This window comes from Chamaea fasciata, unplaced genomic scaffold (genome assembly GCF_029207755.1).
Source record: "Chamaea fasciata isolate MVZ Bird 193981 ecotype frontalis unplaced genomic scaffold, bChaFas1.0.hap1 SCAF_8, whole genome shotgun sequence".
NCBI lineage: Eukaryota > Metazoa > Chordata > Aves > Passeriformes > Sylviidae > Chamaea > Chamaea fasciata.
This window is the reverse complement of record NW_027094093.1, coordinates 19,920,696-19,936,983: the sequence shown is the minus strand read 5'-3', so window position 1 is coordinate 19,936,983 and position 16,288 is coordinate 19,920,696. Positions and strand designations below refer to the sequence as shown.

At 37.2% G+C, this 16,288-nt stretch overlaps 1 protein-coding gene across 1 annotated transcript in view; it reads right to left on the bottom strand.

Annotated features, from left to right (window-relative positions):
- Nucleotides 1-16,288, bottom strand: part of LRP2 (LDL receptor related protein 2) — a 115,474-nt gene that overhangs the window by 12,642 nt on the left and 86,544 nt on the right. Inside the window, exons 55-67 of the mRNA XM_066189998.1 lie at nt 15,692-15,888; nt 13,861-14,106; nt 13,055-13,183; nt 12,779-12,898; nt 12,090-12,206; nt 11,714-11,830; nt 10,204-10,341; nt 9,359-9,481; nt 8,278-8,406; nt 6,026-6,163; nt 4,543-4,674; nt 2,787-2,930; nt 1,837-2,002 (exon numbers count right to left, since the gene is read on the bottom strand). Of these exons, the coding sequence (XP_066046095.1) occupies nt 1,837-2,002; nt 2,787-2,930; nt 4,543-4,674; nt 6,026-6,163; nt 8,278-8,406; nt 9,359-9,481; nt 10,204-10,341; nt 11,714-11,830; nt 12,090-12,206; nt 12,779-12,898; nt 13,055-13,183; nt 13,861-14,106; nt 15,692-15,888 (1,896 nt within the window). The remainder of the gene's footprint in view (nt 1-1,836; nt 2,003-2,786; nt 2,931-4,542; nt 4,675-6,025; nt 6,164-8,277; nt 8,407-9,358; nt 9,482-10,203; nt 10,342-11,713; nt 11,831-12,089; nt 12,207-12,778; nt 12,899-13,054; nt 13,184-13,860; nt 14,107-15,691; nt 15,889-16,288) is intronic.

Genomic DNA, 16,288 nt, shown 5'->3' with positions numbered 1-16,288 from the left:
TGCATTGATTACTGAACTTGTATAGAATATACAGGCCCTAAACGTAGGTAAGTTTAACAAACGTGATCTGTTGGCTCACTCTTTTTTTCCCCCAAAAAAGTTTCTGCAGCTACCTCTGGTCCCTGTCAGATAATCTTCATTGAAGAGCTACTGAAAACTTTCATTGTTACTTTTAGGCAGCAGAAGTGTCTAATAAGCATGTTTAAAGACTCTGTTTTCCAGGAGACGATGAGGTTCATTACAAGTAAAAATTCATTTACCATGTAATTTATACAGCAGCTCTGGAGATATCCAGCTTATTAGTTCACAACTCCTCTCTAGACTTTTGTCTTCTGACAGAGATATTAATGAAAAAATTGTTCCCATATCAGATGAAAATGCTTTTAATCCTAATAAACAGGGTGCTCAGCCTACTCTTCCTTGAATTTTGTTTATCTTTATCATCATGCCTTTATAATTTTTTGACCTTAGATAATAAACAGACTCATTATCATGCACTCACTAATCACACAGTGTCTTCTGCTTGAATAAATAAATAATCTCCTAGTTGGCCTGAGAATGTGAAAAAATACTGTAATTTCTATTTGGCAGATGAGCAGCAAGACTAAGTGTCTCAAACCACATGCAACATTTTATATAATGTGCAGATAATTAAATGTGGTTTTTTACACTACATTTCAACATTGTTCTGAAATCAGTGCAGCACTATGTCTGAAGTGCTGAAGTTGCTCACCAAGATGAAGCTGAGGCCTCGCCAGGATGTTTGTGATATATATCCTGGATGCTTGCTCTCATGACCATATGAATTTGTGAACAGAATTCAGACACTCCCTTTTGTCCTCAGAGACATTTTGTTGTCTAGGTGCCTCCAATTTATGAAGCAAACAGCAAAATAATCTCAGGGCTAGCCCAGACCCTAATGTATCTATCTCTAAACTGCTGGAAGAAAAGATACAATTTTTCACTCTTTCTCATCATTTTGTATCCAAAATCTGGCAATAGCATTCAGAAGGTTGACTAATCTCTATGACTTCAGTCCATTCAGCTTCAACCAGAATCCTGACTACATTTCATAGTGTTCGTCTACATACATCAGGTTCCTCTCAAGGTTACACCACATGAACTACAGCTATGCCTGTCCACCATGTTCTTTAACAGTTACATTGCAAGATGAAATGACACCGTAAACAGCGGAGGCAAACTCCCAAGAGTCAGGCCCAACTTTGTCCCAAATCTTCTCCAAGGTAGTAAACATAAGGAGTGACCTCATGATTTCCATGATTAAGTTAAAAAAATACCATGTTTTAGGCTAAAAATCCACAGTCAGCAAAAGGGAGAAAAAGCTCTGAAACACAATTATAAAAACATAACCATTTTCTGAGAAAATACATCCATTCATCAAACTTCAGAGCTACTTCTGTTTTGGGATTGCTCATATAGCACAGGGTTGGTAAGGGATGAGCAAGATAAATGATAAAATTCCATTGTGGGCTGGGGAGTTTTTGTTCCAAAAGCAGAGAAAGCTTGTTCCCTGGAGCGTACTTAAGCCATTGAAGAAGAATCCATCTGACATGAAGGCTCGTGTATTATCACTTTACTGATGCACAGCTGATCTGCCAGTTGCACAGAATATGTGATGCAGTCAGCCACATGCACATCTATTAACCTGCTGCCTGGGTAAGGACAGCTTACTACATTCTTCTGATCTGCTTTCAGACTAGACATATTCAGAGACAATTCATAAGAAAGAAAAAAGTGGATTTTGTACAGCCTGATCAAATTCACAAACTGACACATTCAAGGCACAGCATTCTTCTAGCTTTTCAGTGTACTTACCTTCCAACCCAGTCAACAGCTAACCCATCAGGATTAACTATGTACTTGAGATTCAAGTCAACTTCCTTTGTTGGATTGTTCCTACTGCTGTCAAATGTGGGGAGATAAGCACGTTTGATAGCTCCAAACTCAGAACCCTGTCCTAGAATGCTGAAGTACACAATACCTTAAAAAAAAAAAGATGAGAAATGTCTAGTTAATTACTTATTTGTAGAAAACTCTAATTTTTCTGAGGCCCTTGTGTGAAGTTACCAGCCCCATTTATTTATGAATAAGGTAAGAGTTGTCTGTTCAGCTAAATTACATTGTGTTTGTGTGTAAATTCTAAAGTCATTCATCATATGCAAGATACACATCTAATGTCATCTTGAGCTAGATCATCAAGAAATACATATGACATTTTTCAAGAGCAGAGCATCTTAGCTCTGAAACCCTTACACATGATTTTGAGAGTAATTCAAACTCTCACAACCCTAAGGAGCAAGTATGGCCCAGGACAGTGGCCCTGTGGAAATAGCAAAAAAAGGAAACCTGAGGAAGAGGTAAAAGTTATGCAGTAAATACAGGAATCTATTGGCCATTCCTGCTTAATAAAAGGATTAGTTCTTGCAAGACTTGAGCCAGGTTTGAGAAATGGAGAGGCAGAAGGAAAAGAAGGGTTTAATTACCAACAGTCTTCTACTGCACCATAATCCTAAAGAGCCACAATTCTACAGCTAAACTCACACTAAAATGAAAGGAAAACCAGATCAAAATCTAGCTAAACTAAATTAAAGCATTAAAAGAAACTACGCTGATGCTGGAGAATGACTAGAGGGGAAGGCACATTCAACTGAGACCTGGACAGTTGATCCAATTTGATTTTGCTTTCCAGTGTAAACTAAACACCCATGCTGCAGAAATACATCTTTTAAAACAAGCTGTTGCATGGTTGAGTGTTGCATACTCACTCAGGCCTATCCCTTCAGGGTCCCAGTCATAATCCAGAGCTTGGATGCGCTCCTGGTTATCAATATAGTCAGAATACTGTTCTGATGAGATATTGTACCTTCGAATCCGCACTTTATCTGGCAGCAGTAACAACGGAGGATTACCTGGGAAACAATCATGAATTTATTTTCATGTATTTCTCATTTTAGAAAAAACAGATGAAAGTCACTTCTAATTAAAACTAAATGGGATTTTCACAAGTTGTATCCGTACAAGAAGCAGAGGGAATGCAGGGCCACTTCTAAAGCTTCAGAGCTATTTAAACTTCATGGCTTTGCAAAATTCTAACACTGTGGATAGTATTATACCTTTCATCATAGGTCTTGCGCAGACATAATTCCTTAAAAATTCTTAAAGGTTATATTGTTGTTGACGTACCACGTACCATCACATATCAAAAACAGAATGCCACTACACAGTACATGGTTCCACTTTCCCACTCAAGGTGCAGCAAACTTTTTTTTTTTTTTTTTTTTTTTTTTTAAAGGACAAATAAATTGCCAGTCCCTTAAGCCATGACATGTCGAAGTTCTTCAGTTTAATTTTGGGTTGGCCTAACAACATCCCACCTGGCCCTCATTTTTGAGGGCTGTGAGATTGTACTACAAAGCAGGGCAGAGTTCTGGGTATACATAGAAATAGAACTTAGGCACAACAAATTTCACTGTTACCAGCTACAATTATATTATCTTCTATCACAGCCTTCAATACTTTGTTGTGTCTAGATGCTTCCGAACAAAGCCTCTGAAGAAGGGTATCAAAGAACTGGATTTCCAACACAGGCACAAACAGGCAGTCAGGCAGAAACTGAAATGTAAATGTCCTTTTGCATTTCCAGCCTAACACTCAGCAGTAAATATTTGCTGAACTAGGCCCCTGAATGGGTAACCCGGAGACCTCATTTTCTTATAGCATTTTTCATATCACAAATAATTTTTAGGTTTCAAAACCTGCAACAGCATCTAAGTTTGGTCACAAGCATTCTATTCTGAAGATTTTACTATTTCACTAGGCACATGATATTTCTATCATTTATCTCTTAAAGTTGTTAAAGTGTAACTACTTTTCTAGATACAGTACTGGGTTTTTTTAATATACATAATGCTGCTCCATCATCACTTTTTTCTATTTTCTTCACCTCTTTATTTTTATTATTACTGATCTATTACTATTATTTTCTGAGCCAACTCTGCCTATTCAAGGACTGCCACTGCACTGAGGTATGATAAAAAGCCAGTGACTGATCTGAAACATTGGCCAAAGTCCTTCTGTTTGTGTGCATCAGTCCATGAACAATGAATGGCAACCTGTCATCAAAACTGCCTTTGATTTATGCCAGTTTAATGCAACTTTTTTCTGATGCATTATTATGTTGAAAAAATCTAAACTTCAGGAACAGGCAACATTAATTTCCTTCTGATGATAACCATAGGACCACAGGGTTTTGTTTGCAGAAAACTTTAGAAAAAATGAATGCAGGCATCCAAATCAGGGTAGAAATGAAACATTATTTCTAATGTTTGCAACTGGAAGCAGAGATGAGCACTTTCATTTCTGACTATGGAATAGGTGAAATCCACAGACGGTATTATCTTACAGAATAAGGTCTGGGTTTCATTATCCCCTTCTTACAAAAGAGAGGATAACATTCATTAAGTTGCTATATCGCACTTGCTCTTTACAGGTAGCAATCAATCTCGCTATTGGTTAACGTACCATCAGCTGCACACTGTTTCCCTTGTTGATCACCCACAGACCTGAAGCCATCAGCACAGAAACATTCATAGCTTCCTTTGGAATTCTTGCAGTCCTGGGTGCATGTTCCAAAGATCTCACACTCATTGATATCTAGACACAAGAAGAGAAAAGATTCCTAAAACTTGATTTCTTTCTTGTTCAGTCTTTAGGAGTCTCAGGGGTGACCTCATGGCTCTCTACAATTCCCTGAAGGGAGGCTGTAGTGAAGTGGGGGCCGGTCTCTTTTATGCTGCGTGCAGTGAGAGGAGCTGAGGAAATGGCCTTAGGATGAGACAGGGGAAATTCAGATTAGATATTAGGAAAAAAACTTTCACTCTTAGGGTGGTCAGGCATCAGAGTAGGTTGCCCAGGGAGGCGGTGGAGTCACCATCCCTGGAGGTGTTTCAGAAGCATCTGCACCTGGTGCTCAGTGAGGGTTTTGTGGTTTAGGGGTTACAGTGATAGTGCTGGGTTGATGGTTGACTGGAAATTCTCAAAGGCCTCTTCTGACCTTGATGATTCTATGCTGGTCATCTTTACTCCATGAAGTGGTAAGTTTGTGCCTTCCCCACATACTCTAAAAGATCAGTGACCTAATAAGTGATCCTTAAAATCAGCATCTATTACCAAACAGAACTCCTCATCACTCACCTGCTGTTTACCATATCTTAACTACAGATTGCCAATAACTACATTACTGCAATCCTGCTCAAGAGATTTATTTTTAGAGATGCATTTTTGATCATGTATTTTTGTGTTAAATCAATAAGGCAAGACAAAAGATGAGGCATGACTAAAATGAGACGGAAAAGTTTGCTTGAAATGCTGAAGCCAAGACACATAGCCCTCAGAAAAGATATCAACAGGAAGGAAAGGGAGGGGTGTCCTTGGATCATGTTTAATAAAACTACACAAATTTTCCACAAGAAGTAGGAGAAACAAGCAGAAGGGTTCTCATCAAAACATACTGAAACACCAACTGGGAAGGTACTACATTGCATGACTACAAACCATGGCCTTTGAGTAGACTCCTCTCCACATTTTATCTGCATAAAACCCAAGGTCAAAATATGGCCCAACACATCTTTACTGTAGGTCTGTTTGAGAGCAGAACAGAAGGAGAGTATAACCTGCAGTAAGTTTGTTTTCAATAAAGAAAAACAACCCATCAAATTTCTATCCCTCAGATTGCAAAGATTTGACAAAACCTATGTGCTGTAAAGCAAAAACATATTTACAGCCACCAAAAGCTTAAAAGAAGTCTTAACTGTGGAGCCAGTTTTTTGTTGAATGAGGCATACATGTTAGAAAACATGATTCAACAGCAGAACTTTTTAGGAAGCATCTGATAAACGTATAAAAATCCTGTTAGAATGTGAAAATGAGTGGCCACACTAGAATGATGAAGTGACAGGTCACTGAACATTTATCAGCAAGAAGACATTAATAAGATTAAAAATACCTTCACAGGAGTTGCGATTAGTTTCACTGGCCTTGTACCCTGGCCTACAGGAACAGATAAAGCCTCCTTCATTCAGATTGGTACAGTTATGTTCACAGATATTTTCTGCACAAGTTCGCTCTGTTCCTGTGCTAGGATCTGAAAGGAAAAAAAAAAGAAAGAAAGCAATTTATACAGTTATAAGCAAAAAATGAAGTGATAAGGTGGAGGCATAATATTTTTGATCATTATTACAATTGAAAATAGTTTTCAGATAGATGAAGTTAGTTTCCTTTCCTTTTTTTCTAACTAAAGTTAGAAGACAATGGTAACCACTGGTTAAGAGAGCAGTCAACTAAAAAAGTAGTGAAGAGGGTCAGGAAAAGAGCCACAATCATTAAAGCTAACCTTCATCAACAGAAATTACATTCTACATTACCACCAATCTGCAGCAACTACTGCAGAATTTAAGAGATTTGACTCCAACTCCTAACTTTGCCAACATAGGTCTTTCTTATCCATTGCTTTCTTATCAGCTGAACAATATTGTCAATTGATATCATGCATAGCACAGGCCCTACATTATTAACATCTGGCAACTAGAGAAAAGATGACACATAGTTCATGCCAAACCTAATCTAAAGCCCACTGCAGTCAGTACAGGTCATTGCACAGAATGCACTGCCCTTCAAAACATTCCAATAACACAAAAGCCACGTCAGGGCAGGGATAATAGTCAGTCTGTAACAGATAATGAAAATTATATACTTCTGAAAGTATGTATAGAATTCTATTGGTTCCTATATACTCTATATATGCATAAAATACTTGAGTACAAATGCAAATTTTGTATATAAGCAGAAAAGAGTACGCTTATTGGAAGAATATGAGGAAAAGATAGAGATGTATGGCAAAAATCTTACATTAAGCTGATTACCTCCTTTTTACATACACATTCCAGTGCTGATTAAATTAAGTTTGAACAGCTCAATTTCATATACATGTAGAAGTACAAATTCATTGTACAAACATACACAAATATTCTACTTTCATTATAGTGGGTATTTGATGTTGGGAAGGCTCCAAATGCTACCATCTGATCTGTATTCACATTCATCCCCAAAAGCAAAATGCAGACATCAGAAGGTGTCTGTTTCACAGCTTTTTAATACTTTTATATTTTCAAGTCATTGCATTAGGCTATATTACCTAAAGACCATTGGGATGGTAGTTGAAACAGAGAAATCAGCTGCTTCAAAATGGACTACACTATAGGCTTCCAAGTTATTAGTGTTTTGGAAGTCTGCTGGATTGCAAATCAGCAGTGTAGCATTTGGCACTCTTTCACTTGATGCCGTTGTAGCCTGACAAATTGAAACTACAAGTGTATGCTCATATTACCACTCTGCAGCTGTCTATATTTTGACATAAAAAGTAAGGGGTTTGTTTGGTTGGAGTTTTTTTGAGATTCCATGGAATACCTCTAGTCTCAAAGTTCAAGTCAAAGGTTTTTACATATAAATGGATGCTAGTAAATACATAAATAGTTAATAAAAGCTGTATGGAGGATCTGAGATGGCCGACAGGCAAAGAGCTAGTGGTCCCTAAAGAATTCTGTGGTCATGTCCATAAAAAGGAAAATAGAAGCATCTCAATACACTTCTATTTTTAACAGGCCTAGAGCAACATATATCAGTTCAGAGTCTGCCCATGAATAACTCCATAGGTTGGTCTATTGCAATTATAGTTGAAATAGATGGATGCTCTTCCCTCTGTAAAGCAACCCATTTCAAAACAAGATCAAAACCAAGATCAAAGCTTTTTTATTGTGATGCATAAATACTCTAAGCCTAAAAAAGACTGTATTCAAAGCACGGAATTTCACAGAATGATGGAATTATTCAAGTTGGAAAAGATCTTTATGATCATCAGGTTGTACTATAAACCAAACGCTGCCACAACCCACAAAGCCATGTTTTTAAGTAGCACATCTATAAGTTTTTGGAAGACATGTACATGAGAATGAAAACAGAAGAGAATTAAATCAAAATAAACTAAAATAATGAAAGAATGAAAACAGTAAATATTGTCCTCGTTAACTGAATAATCCTAGAATAGGCTTATTAAAAAACACAAATGAAATCCACACAGGCTAATTAAAAAACAATACTTTTCAGTATGCTATTCAAGAGAAAACATTCTTTACTTTTGGTTTCAGAAAATTCTATTTCAACAGCATTGTAATGTTGTATTCTATTGATATTATTACTTACTGCAGCCCATTTCATCAAAATGGTCTCCACAGTCATCGTGATTGTCACAGACATAATGTAGGGGAATGCAATTTCCATTACTGCACTTGAATTCTTCAGTTTTACAAGGTCTTGGTGTTGGCTCTCTACCTACAAGCAAGAGAAATACTCCTCTGTCACAGATTAAACTACAAAGTACCAACAGATAGCACTACTCCCCATTGCTAATAGGGAAGCTGATGCATTTTGGCAAAACAGTGACAAGGCTATTTTGGAAGTCTGTATAAAGTTAAAACCATAACCAGGATGTAAGATCCTGATTTCTAGTCACATCTCCATGAACTGAAAGAAGTCCTGCTATTTTATAAAAAAGACAGAAGGAAAATTCTTCGTGTTAATAGTTGACTGAACTTTCTTTTTAAGAGTGCAAACTTATTAATATCCTTCAATAATATACTTCATACACCTACTGCAGACTTCAAGAAATTATGGAAATACTTGTGAGCTATTAACTTCTAGAACATTGTACAATAAAGCCAGCAAATAATTTCATTAAGCAACCAAAAATATGATTAAACCTGAAAATGTACAGCACAGTCAGCGAGACCTATGTAAGATATCTGAGGGCAAAAATCTATTGAATATTAACAGAGCTTCTGCAGGGTCTGGGCTTAAATATCAAGACTGTTAATACGTGCTTAACAGTGCCCCAACTTCAGGAAGTATCCATTTCTTTATTTTAAAAGTCCCAGCTGGCCATCCCATCCCATCCCATCCCAATTTTACTATACAGCCAAACTCTTTCTTCTTCCTACTTTTAAGTGGAGTTCATAATAAGATGAACAAATGTAGCTGGTGCTCATAATAAAACACAGTACTGTTTTGAAAATCATGCTCTTTACTTTTCAGACCAATGTTTGCTGATTTTTCCTACTTGTACAGAGAGCTACAAATACATAGTAACAATAACCATAGGTCAAATTATTTCATAGTGAGGTCTTGTTATCATTATTGATGGTTAACTTTGACATCTCTTTGATATTAATAAATATTAAGCACATCAAAATTACTGAAGTTGATGCTCAATTTTGTGTAAACATACAGTGTTCTTCCTTCTCATCACTTCCATCTCCACAGTCATCCTCCTGGTTGCACAGCTCATGACTGTATATACAGCGATTGTTTTCACACCGGAAACGGAACGGAGATTCACAAGCAATATCCACTGAAAGCACAGAGGACAATCAGTCACACTTTGATACTTCAGGTCATTGGGTCACAAATTATTCATATTGCTTTTCTCTTGGAACATTTATGTTTTGTATATTTCAAAAGGTGAGGAGGCATTCAGACAAAAAATATTTTCTGCACATTTTGGTGATCGTATGTTAGGACATTACCCACTGTTTCTATCAGAAGATAGGACCTCATCTTTGGCCAAAGAGAAATTCTCTAACTACATATAACACTGAGGTTTCTAAGTTTGTTTATGAAGTAAATTGACTGGAAATCCAATACCGCATTAAAGTGCATAACTGACCAGTTCAAGTAGCACCCCCAACACCTAATTATTAGACCTCAGGACTTCTTAGCCATATTTACAAAGATGTCCTGACAACACTAATAGCTTTGAAAGTTCAACACCTGTGACAATATACATTATCTGAATTAATCTTTCATTTCAAACTGACGTTTTTATTTTTGATGACCAACTTGAAAATATGAAATAGTAACCTCATGTCTCTGAAATGCTTCTCCCTATTTTCATAACCACATATACAAACACCTGCAAAGCAGTGAGAAATATTGTCAGAGAATGAAGTGAACTGGCATATAAAGCAAAATTCTTAGCACTCATTCCAAATAATTACAATTTATTTTCTAATTGATGTATTATATGTAGAGATTAGGCGTATTGCTCATTTTAATATAATTTTTCTCTCTTACAGCAAAGGTGAAGCTCTTCATCAGAGTCATCTCCACAATCATTATCTCCATCACATTTCCAGTAGGGTTGAATACAGACATGGTTTTTGCATTCAAACATCATGGGTGGACAGTATGTCCCATTAGGATACCGTGTTGCTGAAAAAAAGAAAAGTATGACCTTTTCATTTACAATAAAAATCTTATGTTTCCATGAAAAATATTCAGTCCAAACCTGTATTATTTTTAAAAACACTTCTCTCTATAATAGGAGATATTATATGAGGTGCTTCAAAGATGTACAGAAACAACAGACTGCAGGGACTGAAGACTTCTTCGCAGCTACAAGTAATTAATTCAGGTTTAAATTAACTGTGAAACAACTTATGTTGGACAAGATTTTGAAAATAAACAAATTAATCTAACAAATGCTACTTGAATTGATGAATTGACAAATCTAGTTCAATAAAAAAGAAATTTAACCTCACTGGCAGCAAATGTGAATGATTGAATAAGCACATAAGATTCATAATTCGACTCATGTTGATATAGCAAAAACTCCCACTCATATCCCGTAAAAGCTGTGAACTAAACCAAGAAAAACCAAAAATATTATTCTACCAACCTATATAAATAAAACATACCCTTGCCCTTTCAATGGCTTCTCATACATTTTATCCTCCATTTAAGAACAAATGTTTAATAGCTCAGGTTCTGAAAGACAACTGCTGTGATGTATGTCCCAGGATGTGGTTACCATCAGAAAAACAAAGATAGTACTGTGCAGATGCCCTTTCTTACTTAAAGCACAGGTGTTAAAATTAAGTACATGGAAAGATGTACAGAACTGCCCCGACACCAACATGAAGAGAAAGGAATTATCCCAAGTACTGAAGTCTAAAATCATGGAAACATCTAAGTCAGAACCAACACATCAGTATCACCCAAAAAGCTGATGTCAGTTAATACAGATAGAGCACAGAGGGAGTATTTTCATTCCAGCTGGGAACAATACTTTCTGGGTAAACAGCTGCAGCTGTAGATCCAGGCAAGCTACAAATATTTTTTCACAGTAGATAAATATACCAAAGGAAAACAGAAATGGAAAAGTACACTACTTCCTTGGGTTCACTGGTAGTTTAGGACACTTTACGCTACTTTGAGTATTATAAAAAACAATCTCATTACAAAACCTTGTTAGAATTTGGTACAAGTGAAGCAGTTTGGAGCAGTGTTCATGGGATAGTGAAAAATTTTAGTTCGATCACATGTGTGTCTTCTCTTGGACTTGGTAAACACATCCATTTCCTACCATCAAGAATGTGTTTACAATCAGTGTAAGAGATGGCAACCCATTATTATATTAAAAAGCTGATTCAAAATATTATGCTTATCCTGCATTTTTACTAACATCACTGAGCGTTGCCAAGTTCTATATCCCTAAGGAGTCATCTCACTTAAAAATAGGGAAAAGTACAAATCTTTCTGAAAGTGAGCACAGTAAGCACCAATTACAAAGCTTATAACTCACGACAAGTTGCTTCATCAGAGAAATCAAGGCAGTCTGCATTTCCATCACATCTGAAGCGCTCTGCAACACAGTGTCCACTCTCACACTGGAAATAACCTGGGTGGCACGTTCTCAGCTCTGAAAAGATTCAGAAGTAACTATTGAAATGTCTTTTTCTTCAAAGACAGATTAACTTTTTACATTTTGAGAACAATCTTCTAAAAAACTCTGGAAAATCCCAGACTACTAAAACTGTGGTATTCTCTTCTTTTAATGTGACTAAAGTGACATTATTTCTTTAAAGACGGTTCCCATAAAAGACAATTTTGCAGAATAATTTATCACACTAGAAACAATAGTGTGAACATGTAAGAGGTAGCATTCAGATAATACACACCACAGTCACGTTCATCTGAATTGTCTTCACAGTCGTCATCGTGGTCACAGATCCAGCGGGAAGGAATGCAGCGCAGATTGTCACAACGGTATTCGCTTTCTGTGCACTCACGAGGACCTTAATTTAAAATCAATGTACAAATATGAAAAGTTTCCCAGATGTAGAGTTAAACATCCACACCTGCCTCATTTAACCAGACAAAAGTAATGTGGGCAGATAATGAGATAAAATCTTTAAAATTAAATGATGTTAAAACAACATTCCCCCCAAGTACTTTTTAAATACGGTAGATATTCTATGTCCCCCTTGACATAGGAAAAAGGAAAATCATTGCACGCTTTGTTTCAACACAGCTTTTAATTCAAATCAGAAAAAAAAAAAAGATCCACTATCATTGTTTAAGAAACTATATTATACCACATTTGCACACAGGCCAAAATTCAAATGTCACTTCTTAGGGGAAAACAGGAATTTGTGTTACTGTGATGACTGGATTGATCAGTGTTTTTATGTAACCAGAATGTATCCTTGTGATATCGGTCTGGTATTTCAGCAAATAAAAGACAGACTACTACACAAAACAAAGAATGGTTGCATTTGAGAGCTGTCTGCCTTGTTCTCATAAAAAAATAGAAGGATATTTAAGTCCTAAGTGGGACTGTATAATTACAAACAAAACAAGAACTCACTGCAGTTGTGCTCATCAGAGTTATCTCCACAGTCATCATCTCCATCACACTTCCAGCGCAGTGGGATACATCGATGATTGTCACAACGGAAATCTCCAAAAGGACTGCAAGTCATCTCCTCTGCAGTGTAGAGAGTTTGCCAACAAAACAGCACACATTAGCACAGTCCTTGCCAGGTACAGTATTACTGAAGGCTTTCAGAAAATCTGGGTGTTTGCAAATTGGAGAAATATTTTAGGTACAAAGTTACATTGAAATGACCTTCTCCAAACTTACCACAGCCTTGTTCATCACTGTTGTCTCGACAGTCATCATTCCCATTGCACACTGCCCACAGTGGTACACAACGGTAGTTGGCTCTACAGCTGAATTGTGTGTGATTGTCACATCGATAAGCTGGTCCCACTGAAAGAGGCAGATTAATTAAGTCAAAATTAATTGTGTTACTTGACCATTAACTGCCCTCCTTGCTTTTCTGCCTCTCCTAACCTTTTACAACTTTCAGTCAATTATTTTGACTAAAAAGAGCTATCTGCAAATTTCAGTGTTGTAAAAGACAAAGCACTGAATGTATCTAATTTTACTATCTTTTCCAATCTATGCTGCTTGTATTCTGCATATGCTACAAACCCATCACAGGATCAAATCGCACTCATTGTGTTTTTCCCTAAACTATTCAGAGCTGGTGACACTGGCAATAGCCCCAAACATGGGAGCCAGAAGAGGCAGCTTGTCCTCAGATGTCAAAACTTGGTCACAAGTTCTTGAAGCTGCCCATTGGTTCAGAGAGACATGCTAGAGCATACAGGAAAATCCTAGCATCAAGAAAGTCAGAGTGAGATGCTGCCGCTTTCTGATAATACGGCCAGCATACATAAGCTTTCTCCCCTTCAAGAATAAGTAAACAGTAAATTATTACATAGTCTCTGTGTTTTCTAACTCTCTTTACTACGCAAAAGCAATTAGCTCACAGAAAATACTCCTTTTCAATAAACTTCGAATCTCAGGAAAATTAAGTTATGTGGTTCATTCTGGTTTTAGTGCACTTTAATGTAGGCATTTCACTACAGCTGTATGCTTACTGCATTCGTGGAATGGCTCATCAGAGTTATCACCACAATCATCATCCACATCACACTTCCAGGACTGTGGGATGCAGCGGCCATTGTCACATTTAAATTGGCCTGGGGGACAGGTTCTGCTGGCGCAGTGAGCACTATCTTCATCCGAGTTGTCACCACAGTCATCCTCTCTATCACACTGCCAGGCTTCTGGGATACATCGTTTGTTGGCACACTGCCACTGATGAGTTTCACACTGGTGATTAGCTGAAAGAATACAGATCAGCTGTTAGGATACTGAAACTTACAGAAATGATCTGCTGCTGTTTTATCAATTGAGCCCTCATGTTTACACCAACAGTTAAAAAAAAAAGCCAGAAAAAAAATTAAACAGTCACATATACTTGCCCAGTTAAAGCAGTTAAGGTACCCATTTTTAACATCACATGTTACATGTTCCCCAGGCATCTTCAGACAAGCTCACTAAAGCTCTACAATTTTCTAGGAGCAAGACATACACTACTTTCTCCTAAAGCAGAGGGAAGTAAACCCAGCACTCAATATGACTGAGGCAGGGTCTCGCACTAACTTCATAGAAGAGCTATTTTGGCGTTTTGGCTCTGGCCATGCTAAAAAAGCTTAGGTGTATATAGCCTGATGAGCCTGTTTCTCTAAGAATGAAAATGACACAAAACATAGCAGAAGACCATGCTAATGTCAGGTGCACAACCTACAAATGTATAGCCTCTATTTCCAAAGGGCAAAGCACTGAAAGCCGGTATCAGCAGTGCTGGCAAACTGGGGTTCCTCTGAAAACAGGATTCAACACTGATCTCTACTTCCAGAATTTCTATGTCTCACTCTACTCCACTCTACTATTTTCTTTTACATACACTGCCAGACTGTTCAAGAGAAAACCATGTATAAAAATTTCCATTGATGTTCTAGACCAAAGGATTCTGTTCCCATCCACGAAATAATGAGTAAAAGGAATTACATAGACCTAAACTAATTTTTATGGTACCCATGTTAAAATCAGTGCATTACACAGCTGCCACATTTCTACTTTTTTAATTCCCCTGTGGCACATTTTAGATCTTAGCTTTTTGAAACTCAGTTAAAATTGACATTTCATTTAATTCTGTCATTGTTAGAACCACTTTGGAATGGAAGGCAATGAAACTATCAGTTCTATAACCACACTGCTTTCCCTTTTGCTTTATATTACTTGCTTGCAACTGCCAGAACTACATTATTTGCAAAAAGAGAACTAAGAATATGCTTTTTAAAATTAGACATAAGTATGTGGAATAGCATAAGTTTTTAAGGAGGCAACATTATTCCACAAGCATAATTATGCTGCATTTCTATAAGACTGCTATCCCATACAGCTCTCCAAAACAAATCTTCCCACATGAACTGGATTTTGTGCACTGCAGAGGACGTAATGATTTTGTCCCATCACACAAAGTAGAATAGAGGGAAAATCAGCACACCTGTTAGACTGATCTAGGCATTAGGAAGCCTTAGATTCTAATAATCACCATGGCTTTACTCAGAGCAAAACCAAGTGAGTCCTGTTTCTTATATTTTATACCTCAGATGGTAATTTACCTCAGGGCAAATATGTCTTGAAGGTAAAGAAACTGTTTATGTTTTGATATAGTACATTTTTCTCTCCTTTACCCTGCTTGAACTGAGGTGAACTGCTCTGCAGGTGCAAGACTAGAAAAGACTGCATCTGTCTATCACACCTTTTCATCTTTGAAAAAGGGATCGTGATCATAAAATACACGTGTTGATTGCATGGTTTATACAGGCAAAGCACTTTAATTTATTTGTTGGAACATACCACAGAGTACAGGATCTTCATCTGAACTGTCATGGCAATCCGGCTGGGCATTGCACAAGAAATGTGAACTCGTGCAGTTGCCATCATTACACTGGAACTGCCCCACAGGACAGTACCGGTGTGGGCAGGTTGGGGGCTCATCAGAGCCATCTCGACAGTCCCTCTGTCCATCACATTTCCACCAGATGGGAATACACCTGCAAAGAGAAAACACGGTGTTCTTTGTTGAGGATATGGCTTTACAGATGTACAACCATCCTTTTACAGCCCAAAAGACAGTCTTGTCTTAGTGTTATTTCTCGAAACATCCAAAACGTCTTGAATTTTATGTCTTCTATTTCATATGTCAAATGCTAACAAAAAATGCCAGAACTACTGTCACCAGAAAGAGATGAAAAACAGGTGATATTGGTGGACCTGAAAAAGGAAGTTCAGGAAGAATAAAATAATAAAGATTTAATTTTTATGTTTATTTGTGGCAGTCCTCTCTCATACTTTTTAGATCAACCTCCGACTGGATTTTTAATGAGGTAATATTTCAATAATTCACCCAAACTCTAGTACAAAAATTTCACTAAGGATTATCATTACAACACC